At 44.0% G+C, this 22,080-nt stretch overlaps 1 protein-coding gene across 3 annotated transcripts in view; it reads left to right on the top strand.

Annotated features, from left to right (window-relative positions):
- LOC147677801 (ATP-binding cassette sub-family C member 12-like) overlaps nt 1-22,080 on the top strand; it is a 954,180-nt gene that overhangs the window by 529,914 nt on the left and 402,186 nt on the right. For all 3 annotated transcript variants that reach the window (XM_086945451.1, XM_086945452.1, XM_086945453.1), the window contains exon 19: nt 2,027-2,116. In XM_086945451.1, the coding sequence (XP_086801577.1) occupies nt 2,027-2,116 (90 nt within the window). The remainder of the gene's footprint in view (nt 1-2,026; nt 2,117-22,080) is intronic.

The following is a 22,080-nucleotide window of genomic DNA, read 5'->3' as shown; positions in this document are numbered from 1 at the left end:
GGCTAAAGAATAACTGGATAATTGAACAGCACTGGAAGCTGTTGAGCAGTGTGTAAACTTGTTTTGATGCTGTAGGTAGGCCCAGGAGTTAATTCGATGTGTGCAGATGAACCATGATATCCTGATTCACATGGGTAAATATACACATGCATGTTATGTACATACCTTTCGGGCTCGGAGTCTGTAAAATAGACTGAAGACAGTAGCTCACACTTGGAATGCTTGTTGAGTCTTAGGGTCCAAGCAGGAAACTTGTAGTGCTCAGGATGCATCAGGTTGGTATTGAAGAGTTGAAGCAGAGACTCGATCCTGCTACATTCATCCCGCTAGGAGTTGTTGATTACCTGCTGAACGTGTGTTAGGAGTTTGAACTCTTTTCTAAGCTCTGGTAGGACTCCGTTTAACTCTCCATAAGCTCTGACCACTTAGGTTGTGAGACGCTGCCCAACACTCACAGGACAACAGCAATGAAGTCCCATGAGTTACGGAGGATTTCTCTAGTATGAGATCAGGTGAATCCACTTGGCAAGAAATAGTCAGTCCCCTCTTAGTAGATCACATCACCAGTCATCCATTTTCCTTGGGAGTAAAATGCACGGGGTTGTAAAAAACTGAGATATGGTTCTGTTTTATCGGTAGAGCGTCTTCCTTACCCTCAATGTTCACAGGCGGCTCTGAGGAACAGTGTTCCTAACAGAGACCTGTGAAGGGTGCAAACCCATACCATACGTTTAATGCTACTATCAAAGCACCCCAAAATAAATTCCCATCACAAACTCCACCTTTTCATATAACACAATGATATATTTTCCACCATAAGAATTTATCCTCCAGATAGACAATTTCTAAAGTCCTTTGCACAAAAATGCCAAACATGGCGTGGAAGTGAACTCTTTGCAGGTTTCATAGACAATTTCCAAAGTCCTTTGCACAAAAATGCCCAACATGGCGTGGAAGTGAACTCTTTGCAGGTTTCGTAGACAATTTCCAAAGTCCTTTGCACAAAAATGCCTAACATGGCGTGGAAGTGAACTCTTTCCAGGATTCAAGCCCACAAACCGCCCTACAAGCAACTGCCAGATTCCATGGTGGACAAGTAGAGCTAGGTGCAGCAAAACTGGCTTATACTTCTGAACAATTCACTAATGGGTCTCACACCTTCAGCTCCTGACAGACTATTGGCCCTCTTTTACTACCTGAGAGAAGCCTAACCATCAGCGTGGACCACTTTTAATTACTTTTCATCTTCAAGGCACAAATATGAATTCATTTGATCCGTCTTCATATTGAAAATAAGATAATTTGCTTTTCTCTTATGCCTCTTGAATGAAAAGAAATAGCAAACATGAGTTTCTTAACTCTAGTTCTATGTGCAGAACTACATGTATTTAAGTCTGCTGTCCCCACCACAATAGGAATAATAGTAATCTGAAATAATCATATGTTGTATTTATAGCAGATATGACTCGAGATTGTGGTGCCAGCCTTCTCAACAACTTAACCAACTCAACCATGTCTTACCTCACACGTTGTTATCTTAACAATCTGTCCTTTTACTTTTAACTAACAACACGTAAGAATATTGTGCAGCTTTCGGTATCAGCTGCCAGGCATGTCCAACACCATGGGAGCCAGCCCAGTGTTACAGATTCTGCTCTTTGAAAACTGCTTGTTTGTTTCTGATGCTTAGTTAAGAGGGGCTCAGAGGTTGCAGAGATAAACACAAAAGGAAAGTCACCAACCCTGATGTACAAGTAGAAATGTATTGTGCTTTCATATTACCACGAATATTGTTTGTATCTCAGGGGCGAGACACATTTATGTTCTTTGTGAAATAAAGGAGTTTGCAGATTCAAATTGTTTTTCTAAGTTGTACTTAGAGAACATCACTATTATGACAATCAATTATTTTAATTTAGTGTGCATGCAATTTGTCTATGCATGTGTGTATTTAGTTTGTGAACAGAAATATTTAATGAAACAATACACCACATTAGAGTAATGAATAGTGTTATTTGTTCCATAGCATTGGAAAACCAACTTGTTTTGAAAGAGGGAATGCAAGAAGGGTCTGTTTCAGCGCAGACCTATCACCATTATATTAAAGCAGCAGGAGGTAAGTGATATGTATTTCCTGGCATTTTAACTCAAGCTTTTTCACTGAGATATGAATGAAATGCAAGTCTTCGATTCAAAGGTGTGTCACAAACACTTTCCAATACAGTGTCTATCTTTGTTTTATTTTGTGGTGGTCTGAATGATTCGTTTTTAAAGTGCACAGGGAGTACTCTTGGTTACCCGTTCAAAATCAGCTGACCCTCAAATGTTTCAGGGTTACCCACCCCCACCACTACCCCACCCCCAAAGATTCAGCAGGCCCCACAAATGCATGCTATTAGTGATTTTTGTATCCTTTATTCTTCCCCTTTTCCTACTATAGTGTAGTCTCAATCACAGACTGTTAGACCTGTCAGCCTTAGTGTGGTCTTCACCAAAACATTTTGGATTTTGCCTCCCCTTTTTGCTGAAATTAGTTTTTGTTGGCCTTGCGACTCTTTGCACTTTACCACGGCTAACCAGTGCTAAAGTGCTTGTGCTCTCTCCACTAAACATGGTAAAATTAGCTTACACCCATTTGACATATTTAATGTACTTATAAGTACTTATAAGTCCCTTGTAGAGTGGTATACCATATGCCTAGGGTCCGTAAATGAAATGCCACTAGTGTGCCTACAGCACTTATTGTGCCTCCCACTTAAGTTTTCCCTTACACATGTCCCAGGTCTGTCATTGCAGTCTGAATGCAGTTTTAAACTGACAATTCAACTTGGCAATATATCCTCCTTGCCAAGCCTTAAACTCTTCTTTTATAGCATATTTCACCCCTAAGGTAGGCCTTAGGTAGATCAAAGGGCAGCTTGCATTACAATTAAAAGGTTGGACTTGTACTTTTAAGTTGTATATGTCCTGGTAGTAAGAAAACTCCTAAATTCGTTTTTCTCTACTGTGATGCCTCCCTGTCCCATAGGATAACATTGGCTTTCCTTAAGTGCTAACTTTTGATTAGGATCAGGTAAATATTTCATATTTGGTGTCTGAGAAATTGTATTTGCTCATTTGTCTTGTGTTTCTATGTTGATCAATAAGCTAAAGAGACCTTTAGACACCCTGACAGTGTATCTAGGGCAGAGATACTTCAACAAATGTTAAGGTCCTTATTATGAGTTTGGCAGTCTGTAAACCGCTGTACCAGTGGTGGTAGTCCACCTTGGTGAGCTCGGCAGTCTGACTTCTGCTTTACGAGTTAGAAGGGCGAATTGTCTATGCGAAGACTTCTGTCGAACAGATGACACTGCCAGCCAACTCTGACCACGGTGGCCGCGGAGCGGGCCTATGAGGCTGTGAGAGACTCGGACCTCCAGTGAAACCCCCACCCAATGGAGAGTTGCTTTACTGCTGGTGTGACCATGGCAGTCCAACCACCACTTCTGAGACAGTAGCAAAGATGGGATATAAGGCCTCTACTCATCTTCCACCATCATAGAGCCCATCCAACACATCCTGCCACTGCTCTACCTGCTAGACCACATTCAAAACCCTGTCCATCATGGATGAAATTGGCTGTAAGTCAAACATATACCTACATATACCTGTTGCCATAGATTCCTCTGTAAAAAGATGCCCACCATGGACCAGGCAAGGGAGTTGGACTTCCTAAGCAATTTGCACATATACAGGGACCCTATGTGGGATTGTTTCATAACAATCATCAAAAATATATATGTAGTAAGCCCTACTAGGCCAAAACATTAGTACTGATACAGGCAAACTGGACACAAATGGACGTGTTTGCAAGTTATGTACAGTGATAGTGATGTGTGCTTTATTTTGTGTTCCACAACAGCACCTCCTCAACAATACCACATCTATAAATGTCAGTGTGACCGGGCAAGTCTGCAAACGCGTCTGCAGACATATTTTCAGATCTGCCGGGGAGAGCAAATGTAACAGAACACCATATCGAAACACAAGAAGGAAAACATATCAAGAAAAGACCTTATCGTACACCAGCAGCCAGACGAGAGACGAGAGACAATAAGAAATTAAATCAATGAGATGTTGAGACTGGGAGTGATCTGACCCTCCAATTGGGTCTCGCCGATAGTTATGGTACCCAAACCTGATGGGTTTACCCGTTTTTGCATGAATTTTAGAGCTCTGAACGCCATATCATCATTTGATGCTTATCCTATCCCAAGGGTGGATGAGTTAATCGAAAAACTTGGGAAGTCAAAGTTCATTACCACCTTCGACTTAACAAAGGGTTATTGGCAGGTCCCACTGAGAGGAAGACAAGAAAAAGACTGCCTTTGCCACCGAAGACTGGTTGTATGAATTTAACATATTACTGTTCCGACTACATGGAGCTCCGGCAACGTTTCAATGCCTTATGAACACCATTCTCCAGCCAAATACCTCGTTTTGTTTGGCGTACTTAGATGACATTGTGGTTTTCAGCCCTACCTGGTCAGAACATCTACGACACCTAGAAATTCTTCTACAAGCCCTGAAAAACGCAGGATTGCATGTTAATGCAAAAAAATCCCGTGCAGCCTACACCCAAGTAAAATATTTAGGGTACATACTAGAAGAGGGAATGAGAGCTCCAAAATTGAAAAAAGTTAAGGCCATCTCAAACACTCCCTTTCCCTCAACTAAACGAGAACTAAGAGCGTTTCTTGGCCTCATCGGTTATTACAGGAGGTTCATACCACAGTTTGCAGAAGTAGCCGCCCCCTTATCTAACATCCTAAGGAAAGATGTCAAACAGCAATTGCTCATGCATCCCACCACAGAAACGATAAGAGCATTTGAAAAATTAAAAGAGATCCTAACAACCGACCCAGTGTTAATATCGCCAGACTTTAACAAAACCGTCATCTTGTCGACAGACGCTTCCAACTCAGGGTTAGGGGCTATCCTTTCACAGGTCGGGGAAGAACACCCAATCCTGTATATCAGTAGGAAACTCTTCCCCAGGGAGTGTAAATACCCTACAGTTGAGCAGGAGTGCCTAGCGATAAATTGGGCTGTGGATAAATTGAGGTACTAATTACAGGGGCACCCTTTCCTTCTTTATATGGACCTCGCTCCACTACAGTGGATGTGTAGAAACAAAGCCCGAAACCCCAGGGTACTCTGCTGGTTTTTATCCCTTCAACCTTTCTCATTCGAAGTGAGACACAGAAAGGGAAAGGACAATGGAAATGTGGACTACCTCTCTAGAGACCCTCCTCTCCCCGAGTGGGAGAGTCTATGGGGGGGTGGTGTGTGACCGGGCAGGAACGCAAACGGGGTCACACAAAGGCAGTACGGACTTGTGAACTGTTTTACCCCCATCACCCTCTCTCTTTGGTCCCCCACAGGACAATTGGTCATGGGAAGCAGGTCGGAATCCAGCCGAAGAAAATTAACCATGTTCCTTTAATTGGGCTTTCTACTGTAATAAAGGCACACCCCCTCGAACGTCAGAGGAAGACCATTGGATAAAAGTGAGGAAGAATACAGCGAGGTGTGCAATGTCACCGACGTGAAGGAGAACAGAGGAGCAGCGGCGGTATCGAATACAAGCGAGGATCAACCCGAAGGCAGCGTGAAAGCAGCAGACTGACGGAGGCTCCTGTTCGGCGGAGCCAGTGCCTGGAGGCCAACGTTTCTGCTCATCCCCGGGCCACGTTCCTGGAGGAGCGTGGCTTCTTCAGGTACCGGACCGGGTCTCAGGCTGGGTTGGGAGGCAGGGACGCCCTTAAACGCCAGTCGGAGCTTTACTCAGTTTATCACGGTACCCGCATACCCCCTCCCCTAATCCCCACTCCTTTTCCCTGTTCACCAGCACTACCAATATTAACTACCCCTCAAACGTTATAGTGCACTACTTCACGATTGTAACAGGTGTCTCCTCACCCCGACCCTGATATTTGGTGGTACTCAGAAAACAGCCTCATTGACTGCTTCTCTTCTCTCTTACTCTTTTGGGATACCCTACATCTGCGTGACTGCCCAGGAATACCTAGAAGAGAAGACCCGGCTGCCTGTATACCTTGGAATCCTTCCGCCACCACAGATCCCGCCAAGTTTGCAGCAGAGAGACTGACTAGTCGTAACAAACGTGTGCTCAAGAAAATAAAACCTTACTTACCTTGCCCTCGTTTTTGCCCAGTTCATTCCACGCCGCCACAGTCTGTCACACATATTTTACCCTTTCTCACTTGTCTCCCATGTTACTACTGATCTTCACTAGTCATGCATCTTGCAATTCTCAAGTATTGGGAAAGTGACATTGAAGTGACTACTACTACTACCATGAGGCCTTGTCACTCCAACGCTAACCAATATGCTACACTCCTTTTGCTTCTTCTCACTTATCTGCCATGTCACTACTGAAGTTCACTAGTCATGCAGGTTTCCATTACTCAAATGTTGCTAAAGTGAGATTGAAGTGACTGCAACTGCCATGAGGCCTTGTCACTCTAACCAAGATACCTCACTCTTTTTCCCCCTTCTCACTTGTCTGCCATGTCCCTCTTGTTCTTGCACGCAGTTTAGCCTTTGTCAAGTGTTGCTAAAGTGAGAGATAGGGAACATTGTTAATGGGGGAAGTGAGGTATCTACAACCATGTTGTTTGTGTCAAGGTAAATGGGGCCCTAGAATGGAACAAAATAGATAGAGAGTAGTATTGTCATCTATTTGCGTGCAATTGAAGGTGGTTACTAGACATTTGTTGACATTCAATATTTGTAGTAGATTGCATCAGCTCCTTAGATGTGTGGCATTTTGGCTTTAGGAATAGACGTGAAATCTCCAAACTCTGTTACAAACACGGTGTTGTCATAACCAGTATTTGCCCATTCCAGGGCCTATTTTTATCCAATACAGGCAAACACCAGCTTAGTTGAATATTTAGTATTGTTCATCATTAAAATACTTATGTCATTAACAGAATATAAAAATAGAATTTCTTCTATGAATGCTAAAACATGTTTATCAGCAGCATGGCATCCAAATAGCAGCATAACGGAAAGGGAACCCAAAAAGAGGCGGCTTTTGAAGACTACCAAGTACACATTTTGCGCGTCTAATCTACATTGCCATAAGAAATTTGGCCATACAGAATACTACAATCTGATTTGAATCTATCAGCAGTATTCTGAATGCATCCTAATTCTCAATTTCCTGCAAAGAGGGGCAAACCATTTGGCTCAGGACGGATTATAAAGGGGCAGAAGAATTCAACATGCTTGAGTGACTCAAGCCCACATTGGCAGCAGCTATAAGACTCATTCACCATATCCATTGTATTGTGCCACATCCTTTTGAAGGTATTTATAGGTAGGCATCCATATCTGAACTGCAGGTATTGTTTTTCTCGCTAGAGGAGGGACAATTCCATCAAGGGCACCTTTATATAATGGGATGGATTTAAAATTAATACAAGCTGCAGACAATCTGCCTTTACAGACCTGGTCAGTGTGTCTGCTCTCCCAGCACACCTCCACCAGTAAGTGCTGCCCTCTGAGCCCTGAGCTCTCGGTTTTGCTGATGGTTCGAGGCCCTCCTCCTCCCGCAGGCTTCTGCCTGTGCCTCATCCCTGCTGGTCCAGTGAGAGAGCACTATGCTGTTCTGCTGTTCCACCTCTCTTGGCTTTTTTCTGTGCACTCTATTCTCTTTTTGCTCTCTCTGCTCACTTTTCTCTCTTTTGCTCTCTATTCCCTCTTTTCTTTTCTCTCTCTTCTCTCTCTTTCCAGTGTGTCCTTCCTGCCTCTCAGTTGACTGCCCTCCCCCGCCCCCTACTTATTGACGGCTTCGCCGCTGCACTGTGCTTGCGCACCAAAGGCAAACCCGTCTGTGCCTGTCCGCGACCCGACCATGACCAGTGCCAGGGACCCTGGTATTCAGACCCACTTCTGCTGTGACTCCAGCAACCTCAGCGCTCTCAACACCAGACGCAGCAACAACTGGCAGCTTTTAACGCTGAGTGACACCCAAGCCCGATCTCCTGTTGACACTGCTGCTGCACCTTCACCCACCTCCAGACCCCAGCAGCAGCCCCCAGCCTACCTGACGTCACCATTAACAAACCACTGAACTGCATCCTCCCCAACGTGCACTCCCTACACAAGCACACCATAGACATATGGGACCTCCTCAACACCCACGCGCCCGACGTCGCCTTTCTCACAAAAACCTGGACCAACACCAACTCTGTGCCTGACATTGCCACTGTCATTCCTGATAGATACAAGATCCTGCATAAATACCACCCCATCCGCCCAGGAGGAGGCACCGCCATCGTCCACAAAAGCTCCCTCCGCATGAAAACCACCGGCCCGAACAACACTACAACGCTCATGGAGCATCTCTACTTCTGGATTTAAACCAACCCAAAAACTACTCTCCACGGAACTCTCATCTACCGGCCGCCTGGCCTTGCTCTCCTTTCACTGACACCATCACTGACCTCATCGCATGCCACGCCCTTGCCTCCACAGACTACATCCTATTCGGAGACCTAAACTTCTACCTGGACAACCACAATGACTCCAAAACCACAGTCCTCCTGGAGAACGTCGCCAACATAGGACTGAAGCAACTTGTCACCACCCCCACGCAGACAGTGGGATACACACTCAACCCCCTCTTTACAGAAGGAAACAACATCTCCCACAGCCACACCACAGAACTCCTCTGGATAGACCACCACTGCATCCACTTCTCCTTCAGAAAACTCACCATACACAAGCTCACTCTCGCCACCCCAGTAGAAGCTGGAACAAAGTCACCAAGGATCAGCTTACCTCGGCTCTCACAACCACCCCATACCAACTACACCAGACGTTAATGCCAGGGCATGCAATCTCTACAGCTGGATCACAAACTGCACCGACACCCTCGCCTACCTCAAGAAAAGAACAGGGCGACACATCAAGTAAGCAAGCTGGTTGACCCCTGCACTCCAAGAATCAAAGCGCTCCTGCCAACGACTCAAAAAGGCATGGAGGAACAACAAAACCCCAGAAACATGCACCGCCTACAGAGCAGCCACTACAACACATCAGCACCTCATCAAATCCACAAAAAAGAACTTCTTCCAAGACAGGATCCCCACCAATGTCCACAACTCCAAAGACTTCTTCTCCATCATCAAGGAATTCTTCACCACTCGACCAGCGTCAAGGGCAGCCCTCATCCTCCTGGTCCTCTAAGCTGCCTTTGACACCGTCTCCCACTGTACACTAGCCACCAGACTACACAACTCCGGCATCTGTGGGAAGGCCCTGCCTAGATATGCTCATTTCTCACAGGCAGAACTCAGTGAATCGGACTCCCCCCTTCCTCTTGGAATCAACAGAGACTAGATGTGGAGTGCCCCAGGAATCCTCCCTAAGCCTCACCCTCTTAAACATCTACATGGCCCCCCTCACAACCATTTTCGGAAACCACAAACTCAATATCATCTCCTACGACGATGACACCCAGCTGATCCTCTCCCTCACCACGGAACTCAACCAATCACCAAGCACAACTTTCAAGAAGGGATGAAAGCCATTGCCACCTGGATGAAGAAGAGCTGCCTAAAACTCAACTCTGAGAAAACAGAAGTCCTCATCATTGGCTCAACCCCATCCACCTTGGATGACACCAGGTGGCCCCCCACCCTCAGAAACCTTCCAACCCAGACGGGCCACGCATGAAATCTCAGCATCATACTAGACTCAGTGCTCACGATGAACCGCCAGATCAATGCTGTATCCTATTCCTGCTTCATCACCCTCTGCATACTCCGAAAAACGTTCAGATGGATCCCACCGAATCCAGAAAAACTGCCACGCACACCCTCATCAGTAGCAGAGTGGACTACGGCAACGGTCTCTATGCCTGAATCAACAAGAAACTACTTCAAAAGCTCTAGAACGTGCTTATTGAAAGATTCAATAGAGAACTAAGAAATTTATGTTCCGCCACTGTCAAATTATTGTTTTTTTGTACAAACCCACAGGTCCACATAATACAAGACTGCCCCTAGAGGCTTGACATTATAGATCTGTAGCGCAGGAGCCAGCCTTCTAGATATAGTTTTGTGATGGATTTGTGTTATATTTGCCGTGTGTTGCACTAAGGACAGCTGTGCCCTTTCCACATGTGTAGACCAACATAGGTTTCTTGTGAGCTTTATAACTAAGTAGTCAAACTCAGCCACTACTTCTAAAGGGCTGTCAGCCAGAAACATCCGTCTCTTAAAGTGGGTCATTGACCGGGAGGATAAGATCATGCATTTTGTCTTGGAGCTGTTAAGTTCCAAACCCTGCCCAAGACAAAACACCTGAAAGTTGTTCAACAGCTGCTGAATGACCTGGGGTGACTTTGAAATCAACAGTGTCATTTGCAAAAAGGAGTGCAGGGGCCCTCCTTCCTCCTATTTTAGGTTCATCGCATCCATCCTTGTTCAAGAACTCAATGACACCATTGATATATTAGGTAAATAGTGTTGGTGCCAATACACATGCCTGCCTTACCCCTTGGTCTATATAAATGAGTTCAGTTAATGTCCCTTCCTCCCCCAACCCCACTTGAGCCAAAGTGTCTGCATGTAGCCTCACCGATATATATTCAGGAGGGGGGCCGGAACTCCCATTTCTTCAAGTATTCCCCATATATTTTAAATTATATCGAAGATCGACAAAGGCAACATAAAGGTTACCCTTAGCGATGATCACTTCCTTCCAGTAAATACAGACAAACGGGAAAATCTGGTCTATTGTGTTCATATTTGATCAAAATCCTGCCTGCCAGTCGGATAGAATATTCTCTTCGCAGATCCAGTTTTGAACATGTACTAACACCTGTTTGACTAGGGAAGATCAGTACCGACATAGCAGACAAGTGAGACGGGGAAAAAGGAGTCTAGCATCTTGGTTAGATTTGCAGTCACAAGGCCTCATGGTAGTGTGGTCAATTCAATATCACTTTAGCAACACTTGAGAAATGGTAACCTCCATTGACTAGTGAAGATCAGTAGAGACATGGCAGTCGCGTGAGAAGAGGCAAAAGCAGTCTAGAATCTTGGTTAAAGTTGGAGTGAGAGGGCCTCATGATAGTAGTGGTAGCATTTCCATCTCTACTTACCAACATTTCTTGAGAAATGGTAAGCTGCATGATGAATGAACATCAGTTGTAACATGGCAGACAAGTGAGAAGGGGCAAAAGGAGTGTAGCATGTTGGTCTGAGTTACAATCACAAGGTCTCATCGTAGTTGTCGTCAGTTCTATGTCACTTTACCAACACTTGACAAATAGTAAGCTGCATGACTAGTGAAGATCAGTAGTGACATGGCTGACAAGTGAGAAGGCGCAAAAGCAGTCTAGCATCTTGATTAGAGTTGGAGTCACATGGTATCATGGTAGTAGTGGTAGCTTTTCTATCTCTACTTGCCAACACTTGTCAAATGGTAAGCTGCATGATAAGTAAACATCAGTTGTAACATGGCAGTTAAGTGAGATGGAGCAAAAAGAGTGTAGCATCTTAGTCAGAGTTACCATCACAATTCCTCATGGTATTTGTAGTCAGTTATATGACAGACAAGTGACAAGTTGAAAAAGCAGTCTAGCGTCTTGGTTAGGGTTGGAATGACAGGGCGTCATGGTAGTAGCGGTAGCATTTCTACTTCTACTTGCCAACACCGGACAAATGGTAACCTGCAAGACTAGTGTAGATCAGTAGTAACATGGCAGACAAGTGAGAAGGGGCAAAAGGAGCCTAGCATTGTAGTTATAGTTCCAGCCACAAGGCCTCATTGTAGTTGTAGTCACTTCAATCTCACTTTAGCAACACTTGACAAATGGTAAACTGCATGACTAGTGTGGATTAGTTGTAACATGGCAGACAAGTGAGAAGGAGCAAAAGCAGTCTAGCATCCTGGTTAGAGGTAGAGGTCAGGGCCTCGTGGTAGTAGTGGTAGCTTTTCTATCTCTACTTACTAACTCTTGTCAAATGGTAAGCTTCATGACTAGTATATATCAGTTGTAACATGGCAGACACGTGAGAAGGGGTACAAGGAGTGTAGCATCTTGGTTAGAGTTGCAGTGAGAGGGCCTCATGGTTCTTGTAGTCACTTCAAACTTACTTTGCCAACCCTTAGAACGGTTAGTGTTAGTGTATCATAGTTGCTGGCAACATGCATTTGGGATGGACCATGCATTTACATTTTAACACATATCATGGGTCCTGGATGCACTTACAGACAGCATTGCAACATGTGGCAAGTCATGGAGTTGGCTACTTTCACTCTTATATGCAGCAATACACATTGCCACAGACAAACCAACATCTCTGACACTTTGAGTATTACATGTTAAGAAAGTTGACAGAGAACACAATAGCAAAAGCATAGTTGAGAGGATACAGGACATTGTGGCATTATTGAAATGTAACTTACAAGAGTCTACTCTCTCCTCCATTCCTGTGAAGCCATCAGAATGCAGGATGGCCTAGACCTTCTCCTCCCAAGGCAAGAGTTGTAATGGTATGCTGGGAGGGCCACCGCCAGTACTCTGAACCTCCAGATGATGGCTGCTGTACTTGGTACATACCTTTAGCCACACCTCTTTCTAATGTCGCCCTGTGTGTGCAGGGTGGCAACAACAGCATTCACTCAGTTGACTAACCTCTCCCCATAATAGGTTTCCTACTCAGAGGAGTCAGCTGGACTTGGGCTCCAAAAATGTGTGGCTCTACCATAATGATTTCATCTACCATGACTGTCAACTCTTGCTCAGTGAAGCTTGTTTTTTCCCCGGCATTGTGAAAAAATAAAATGTGATTTGAGTATATGAATGAAAAACAAACAAGTGATAGAGGTAAAAAAAAGTGCCAAACGAAACTTACAGGTGGTGGAGAGTGCTAGAAGGTAAGATGAAAAAAAGGGGTGCCTTAGGTGTGTAGTTTTTACATCCATCCAATAGTCTGTGTTGTGGGTTTTCTTTGGTGTGTACCGTGGCGGTTAACCGCTGGGTAATTGCCATTTGCTGACCACCGCTGGGAGACCACAAGTACAACTGTGTAGTCGTAATATGCTCAGCCGGTGGAAAGCGGACCTGGCATCGTCGGTGGTTGCACTCCTAAAATTGCAGACCTCCACGGTCTGCCGTGTAGACCGCAGTGGCCATGGTCAGCCTTTTCAGACAGCACAACTCGAAATATGGCAGGTAGCAGATCGCAGGCGCAGTGGTGTCCTAGAAGACACAGACGCAGTTCTTAGGCACTCAGACCGCCAAACTCGTGGTCAGCCCCTAAGGCTCATTTGTTTTCACCAGTGTACCTGTAAGACAAGCTTCTTCTTATATTTGTACACTCTATCAGAAATAGAAAGATGCGAAAAGATTCCTCTGTTTCCAGTGTATCTTTTGTATAAAGTCGGTATGCTAGTTTGTCTAAAGTAATGACTTGCTTGGCAATGATTAAGCATTAGAGGGTCTTTAAGTAATGTTATTTTATAAAGATACATGTTCACTGAGTGTATAGACAGCTGCAAATTGTTAATTTCCCTTATTTTGTCCAACTCACTGAATGATCAACATTTTATCACCCTGGTAATTGTTTCATGATTGAGAATTATATAACTTATTCTATCTTGGCCAGTAAGGTTCTCCGTCATGTAACACAGATAAGTAACATTTTCATGTCTTGATTTATTTACTTTCTTGGTTTTGGTCTATGGTCAGCTCTGTCCAGGATCATACTTTTTAACATATATTTTAGTGGATATTCTCCTTGTGATAGGGAGCATGAAGTAATACTTTCAGAAATAGGAATTTAACATTTTTGTCATGAAACTGGGAGCACTATATTCCTAGTACCGTAATTAGTAGCAACCTGAATCACAGGCAGCCTGGCCTATTTAAGTGACATCTGAATTTTACTTTTTTTTCACAAGAGGGCTGGGATTAAGGAGGCAATTTTATTGGTGTATATGTCTTGTGAAGGGAGTGATAATTTGATTGAGACACTGCTGGCTTGATCTAGGGCCAAAATGTGATTTAGAGGATACAGTAAATGTTATCTTCCCCTGGTATAGCAAAACACTTCACAAATGGATACTAATTGCTTATTAAGGAACAGGAATTGCTTTAGCTAAATTGCAAACATAAAACAAGGCAGTTTTGAGGGAAAACCACAGAATGCCATAAACTGCAGTTTCCTACCACACCACCCTGGAAATCAAATGTTATTTGTACAAATGAGCGCAAGGCAAACTCACTGTTTGATCAGAAGCAGCTCTTTGATATTATATTGCAATTCAGTTTTGCTGGACCTTGCAAGCGATGGTAGCTGCACTCAAGCATGTAACATTCTGTCATATGAATTTCCTGTTGGCCTCAAATTTGGGGATCACAATTTACATAAAACCAGGACTGAGGCTCTAAGGCATGTACATTTTCAACCTGAAAAGGGACCTTGACATGTTTTTGCCTAATGACAATTTAAGGTGTTAGCTTCAATCCAGGACAGGTGTGATGCAGATAGGCAATGTCTAGCATCACATACAGCTGCACAGGTTTGGTTGGACTGCCCCGCTGCACCCTCCTCTCAGGTAAAAACAGAATGCTGTGGACCTTGGCTGAGCACCTGAGATCACAGAGTCTTGGTAGAGAGAGGGGACGGGCGCAGGGTCAAAGCAAAGAAGGGGAAGCCGTGTAGAACCTGTTCTGTCACCATCACCTGTGTCCTGGAACAACTTATTGTTTCTTCATATGCTCCTGGCCACCTCGCCTCTCCCTGAGACTTCTGAGTCTCAAAACTACAGATAGAGCGGGCACAATGTGTAGGGAAACGCTCCTTCAGCAGGCCAAAAGAGACACGGGTGGAGGCAAGAACGGGGCTTCAAGTAGGATGAAAAAACATTAGGGGCTCTAAAAGGGGTATTGCAGAAGAACCGTAACAGGGATTCCTTTCCAAGAAGTGTGGCCTAAGTCTCTAATGGCGTGGCGTAAACATGTAAAATAAAATTCAGTGCTTGCCATAGCGTGCCACATGACAAGTATTTTGGCACCTCACTGTGAATTTTTCTGATATTGCATCCAGACATATGAAACTAAAACTGACCTATTTGGTTTGACCAGTCCTTTTTAGCTCTATAGGATAAATGAGTAACAGTCATTTTGTTGTGTTGAAATTGTTTCTTTTTGGATAATATGAGACTGTGAATTAATCATTACTAGGGTCTCAGTTTACTCCTGATTTTCCCTTCACACCACTTTTGGCTGCTGTCTCTTTCAAGCCATTTTCTACCCTCATCTTTCTGAAATCCTTCATCTGCACATTTCATCTCGTCCCTCTCCAGTGCCCTCTGTTCACTCTCTCTTGCACATACATCCTTACATGTAAATGTAAATGTACAGGAATTTATATAGCGCAAATCACCGAGCGGTTTCCAAGCGCTTGCTCAGGGAACCCGTCCTGGTATTCCCCTTTGAGATAACCCCGGCAGGGTATCCGCAAGGTGAAAGCCAGGCATCCCGCCGCGAGGGGCCGTTGTGGAGATTAAGCAAGCTATTGCCCAGAGTCGCAGAGTGTGAACCCGTGAATCGAGTAGGCACCGGAGCGAGAATTGTCGAGTCCATGGACATTTTAGGACTCAAGACCCCGCCGAGCCGGGAATTGAACCCTGGTCCCGGGCTGACCTCTGCTTCCAGGTCTGCCTCCTCTAATCAGTGAGCCACACTTCTCCACTATGTCCCTTACATGTCCCTCTATTCACCCCTGGACACACACGCACACAAAACACAACACATGGAACATTTCTCTCATTCTGCCACTGTTTCCCCCTCGGCCCATCCCACGTGTTCCCGCTCCCTGATGTCCTGCCCTCCCCCTGACCCTTACTTAATGGTGGCTGCTGTGCGGCCGCACCGCTGGTGTATTGCACCAAAGGCAAGCCCAAAGTCAAGCTTGAAGGGTACATGATCACCTGGAAGGACCACCCAAGTGCCCCGATGGAGGCATCGCCATCGCCCACAAATCCAACTTCCGACTGAGTACGCACACTGACAGGCCCACTGACCTGATGGAACACCTTCACTTCAAGATACAGATCGGCCGACCACCACCCTCCAGGGCACCTTCATCTGCAGACCCCCAGACCCGGGGCACCCATCACCGACTCCAGGACCGACATCATCACCCCGCAAGCCATCACCTCCACCAACTACATCTTGATGGGAGACCTCAACTTCCACCTTGAAAACCTCCAAGACGCAAGGTCCAGCTCTCTCTTGAACAACCTCCTCGACATCGGACTCGAAAAGATTGTACCAGAACCCACGCACTCAGCAGGACACATCCTCGACCGCATCTTCACAGCTGCAAACTCCAACACCTTCATCCACACATCTGAACTCCCATGGTCGGACCATCGCTGCATCCACTTCACCTTCAGAACAACCATCACCCACAAACCTCCACACCAGCTCCCATGCAGGAATTGGAACAAGATCTCCGACAAGCAGTTCACTGCCTCACTCAGCAGCCCCAACCCAACCACCACAGATGCCAAGAAAGTCAGCTGGTTGTCCAGCGAACTCCGAGAATCCAGATAGACCAAAAGGTCTGGAGAAACTTCAAAACAACAGCTGACCATGACAACTGCTCCAGAAACACAGGGAAGAAAGCACTCCAGGACAGAATCTCCACCCACTCACACAACAGCAAGGAACTATTCAGCATCATCAAATAATTTGCCCAACCCAACAGTGAGAGTATAGACATCCCCCGTCCCAGGACCTCTGCAACAAACTCAGTGCCTTCTTCCACCACAACATCAAGTACATCTACGAAAACTTCGACGATGACAACCAACATGCGGCACCTGTATCTCCCGCACCAGACACCAGGCAGGCCGCCCTTGACATCTGGACCGCTCTCCCCACCGAGGACATCCTGAAGACCATGAAGTCAATCCACCCGGGGTCCCCACAGACCCCTGCCCCCACGACATATACCACAGATCTGTCGACATCATCGCCCAAGCGTCGCCTAATCATCAACCACTCCTTTGAGACCGCCTCCTACCCTGATGACTGGAAACATGCCACAATCAACCCTCTCCTGAAGAAACCCTAGGCGGACCCCACGACCTCAAACATTTCCGACCTATCTCTTTACTCCTGTTTCCAGCAAAAGTAATCTAAAAAGCAATCAACGGCCAGCTCGCCTTCTTCATTGAAGAAAACAACATCCTCAACACCTCCCAATCCGGCTTCAGGAAAAACCTCAGCACCAAAACCGCCCTCCTCGCGGCAACAGAAGACCTCCACTCTCTCCTCAACAAAGGGAAGACCATGGCCCTTATCTTCCTGGACCTCTCTGCAGCCTTCAACACAGCCTCTCACCGCACCCTAGCCCACAGACTCAATAACGCAGGGATTCAGAACAAAGCCCTCGACTGGATCCCATCATTCCTCTCCGGCAGAACACAGCGGGTCAAACTCCCACCCTTACTCTCAGATTCCACACCAACCACCTGCGGAGTTCCCCAAGGATCCTCCAGCAGCCCCACCATGTTCAACGTCTCATTGGCCCTGCTCGCCCTCATCATCAAATCGTATGAACTTAACGTTGTATATTACGCAGAAGACATCCAACTCATCCTCTCCCTATCCAACAAACCTAAAATCTCCAAACACACCTTTCAAGGGGGAATGGAGGCATTTGCCAAGTGGATGAAGAACAGCTGCCTACCACTCAACACAGACAAAGTACTTATCATGGGCCCACACCCCAACTCCGGAAAAGACACCTGGTGCCCCCTGACCTCGGGAACTTGCCCTCCCCCACGGTCCACGCACACAACCTAGAAATGAGCCTGGACTATCAACTCAAAATGTACTACCAAATCGACGCTGTCTCATCGTCCTGCTTCCACACCCTCAGGCTCCTATGAAAAACCTTTAAATGGATCTCCCTCATCAGCAGCAGAGTCAACTACGTCAGCGCTCTCTATGCAGGAAACAACGAGAATCTAACCTGCAAACTCCAGAACGCCGCCGCCAGACAACCTACTGCTAGACTGCAACATCACCCAACACCTGCGGACACTACTTTGGCTCCCCATTGAGAAGAGAATCACCTTCAAGCTTCTCACCCACGCCCAGAAAGCCCTCCACAACACTGGACCAGCATGCATGAACAACCGCCTCTCTTTCTACGCACCCCAAAGGTGCCTTGCATCAAGAAGACCAGAAGAGGAGGTCTTCTCCTTCCTAGTGGCCAAGGCACTGAATACTCACCCACTCCACCTCAGACAGACGCCTACACTCTCCAAGATCACAAAGGTCCTCAAGACCTGGCTCTTCAACGGATCGCTGTGAACACCTGGGACCTGGACCCCCCCCAACGCCTTGAGACCCGCTTGGGTGAGTCCCTGCACTTACCAAACCCATGATTGATTGATTGACTTCCACTGCCAGTAAAAAGGAGGGTGGACTTTGTGAACGTATAGTCCAATTCATAAATGCCTTAATAGCCTAGTTCCCAGAGAATTTGAGCCGGGTTAGACATAGATTTTCCTGTGGTATTCCCAATCAATATATGCCATCTAGGTAATGGATATCATCCAGAGACCTTCAAAGGATTTATGTTGTATCCAATGCTGTAATATTGTTGTTAAAAATATATTAAGTGATAATATCAATTCCAAAAATATCCATGTTGTTAATATCAATGTTAAAAATATTGTTGTTAAGGATATTGATTTTTTATTATTTAGATGTATTTTACCATATATATTAATTGAATATGTAATAAATTGATTGTATACATATTGTTAATGTTTTCATAATATAGTTTTCAAATTTTTTATAATTTTTAAACTTAATTTAATAGTTGTTTTGTCATTTCCAGAACCGTTGTGGATTGTTGGGTTTATAGGGGTACAACGTGGGTAATAAATTAATTATAATGTATTAATAATTACTGTTTAAGTGATATTAATATAATTTGTGTTAACTGTGTAATTCCATCTTTTTAAATTTAAGTTTTATGTTTGGTTTCTGAAATTTGAAGGGGTATAAAGTGGAAAGTAAATTAGTTTTTGTTATTTGATGTAGTTTGCTGCTTTTGTATGGGTAAAGAGAATGCAGGAAATTAATTATAATATTTAATAATTGATATTAATTTATAATATGTATTTCATTGATAATGACCTAAATTGTGTAGTTAAGATATTGTTTGTGTTATATATTAGATGTGAGTTGTATTTGTAAGAGCAAAGCGGGCAAATTTATTAAATACAATTAATTTGTTATTAGTTAACTAATAATATTTGTTTAATTGATAAGTATGTAAATGATGTAATTAACATTTTTGATGTATATGTGAGGTGCAGGTTGTTGGTTTTGTAAGGATAAAGGGTGGGCAGGTAATTCAATATAATCATTTTACTTTTAGGTAATTATTATTAATATTTTAATTATTAATTATGTAAAATGTGTAAATATTATAATTAAAAAAATAAATTTTAGGTGTGTGTTTTGTAGTTTCGTAAAGGTATAGGGTAGGAAGTATAACAAATGTAAAATTCATTTAATATTTTTGTCTTTTATGTTTTTTATCATGTTATGTGTTAATTGTGCATTTACATTTTGAATAATATATTTATTTGTTGTTATATTTTGGGGAATATCATGTTATATTTTAATTAGAATAATAACATGTTTATTAATTTATAGTATTTATTAAAGATTGTAATAAATACATAGTGTATTCGGAAAAGTACATTGTACCACTGCACAATCCAATGCTTTCCCTACTGTATTTATTATAGTAGGAATAGTAGTTTGTAAGTTTCCTGAGTCCAATGATTTCCCTACTTTTTAAATAAAGTTTACTATATGCATTATTTGTAAAATGTTATAGGTTAGTTTATATCAATTACATTTATATTATTATGTTTTTGTGTAGTTAATATTATAATATATTTAATAAGTAATGTTTTTAATATGTAATATATTTTTTGTAAATTTACATTTTGAAATTGTTTACTTTTGTATATGTAATTAAATTGGTGTTTGGGTATATGTATGTGTGCATATATATAAAAGTCAGAAGAGGGCCAAAAAGGAACAAAACACAGCCAGCCCACAAAGAATAACCAGAAGCAATAGGGTAGGCTATCCCAAGTAAATCAAGAGAATCAATCTATCAGACAGAACACAATCACCAGTCGAAGAAGGAGTATTACAAATGGTACTTAGTTTTTGTCTAACATGAGGATGGGATTATACTCAAACACACATGGATCTATGCCAGTTTATTAGGAAATTAATACTGAGGAAAATTCACATGTCTAATCCCAAATGTAAGATAATAGAGCCCTTGGCCCCAACGGAATCCACTGATATCTTAACAGGTCATGATTTGGAATCACTACAGGCATTGCATGAATTGGAGTGTTTTGCTCAGTTTGTACGCTGCAAAAGTCAATTCAAAGCAAAATCAAGGTGCATACCCCAAATTTAATTTGATTCAATCAATAGTTTCCATGAGATGATCATTCGGGAATTGGACAAATTGCGAACAGCTATTAGACAGAGGTCTTTCAAGAGTCAATACAATTTAACTACAGCACAGTGACAAGCAGTGCTGACTTTGAAAAGCAATTCTGATTATGAAACCTTTGGATAAAGGAGGAAATGTGTTGCAAAATAAGCCTAGGTTCCTTGAGGAAGCTCTTAGACAGCTGAGGGCGTGATTACGATTCTAGCAGTGCGACCCGGGGGTCCAGTCTGCCACTGCACCACCACAGCCATGGTCAGGCACCAGCAAGATTGGGAGTTTGCTCCTGTCTGGTAGGCTTTGTTTTGGGAGTTCCCATGCTGATGTCCTGAAAATAGGCACAACAATGGGAATGGATTGTTAAGTCCATGCCATGCAGGAACTGGTGTGCATGTACACAAGGGGGCACATGTTGTGACCCCCTGCATGCATCCACAGGATGTGAGGCATCAGTTTCCTCTCCCCCACTGTGTTCATGGAATTTGAACCTCATTGACACCACCATTGGAGAGGAAACTTGTAATATGCGTGACGGGACCTCAGCGGTCCTGTCAAGCATATTACGGCCTCCTGACCGCTGCAACACTACCACAGAAAGGCAGTTTTTCGGGTGGCTGCAGCAGGATAAGGTGGTCCGATCCACCTAATCATAATAAGGTGATTGTGAGACCACCACTGCCGCACTCCCGCGATTCTGGCGGTCCGGGACCGCCAGACTCGTAATCGGGCGCCAAGTGATGAACAATGTTATAAGCCCATCACAAAGTAGAAGTATAGTATCCAGGCATTTTACAATCTGATTATTGGCTTGCGGGACAGAGGTGTCCTAGACCAGTAGGAATATATTGGTTGACTGTCCAGTGGTCCCTGAGTTCTATTGCATACCAAAGATCCCTAAGAATAGTGAGAGACCTCTAGGACGTCCTATTGTTTCATCAAAAAGGGAGCTTGCTTGAGAATGCATCTGTTTTTGTTGATTCAATTTTGTTTCCATTTGTCAAGGACTTAATTTTTTTATATTGCAAATATGACTGAACAATTCAGAACAGCATGTGGGAGGAGAACGTTCTGCTTGTTACGGTGGTCATTGCAAGTCTGTACACATGTATTTTGTATCAGCAGGGGCTATTAGCAGTGGAGTCTTTTTTGAAAGGGAAACCCCTAAAGTTTCAAGAACATAGCATGATGATGCTGCAAACGATATCTCTCTGTCTTAACAACAATATTTTTTTGTTCTCTGGGGAGCTGCATTTACAAAAACAATGTACCGCAACGGTCACATGCTTTGCTCCCAGCTACGCATATGTATTCATCGGCTAGTGGGAGAAGCATGCGGCCTGGGGGAATCCCAGTGACCAGTGGGTGGAAAAGGTGGTCTTTGGGTCGGATATATTGATTATTTATTCATCATATGGAAGGGATCTCAAGAAAATGCTGAAAAAAACATAGCAGTTTTGAATGACTACAATCT

This window comes from Lissotriton vulgaris, chromosome 12, assembly GCF_964263255.1.
Source record: "Lissotriton vulgaris chromosome 12, aLisVul1.2, whole genome shotgun sequence".
NCBI lineage: Eukaryota > Metazoa > Chordata > Amphibia > Caudata > Salamandridae > Lissotriton > Lissotriton vulgaris.
Note: the sequence above shows the minus strand (reverse complement) of the source record. Positions and strands in the feature narration are given on the sequence as shown.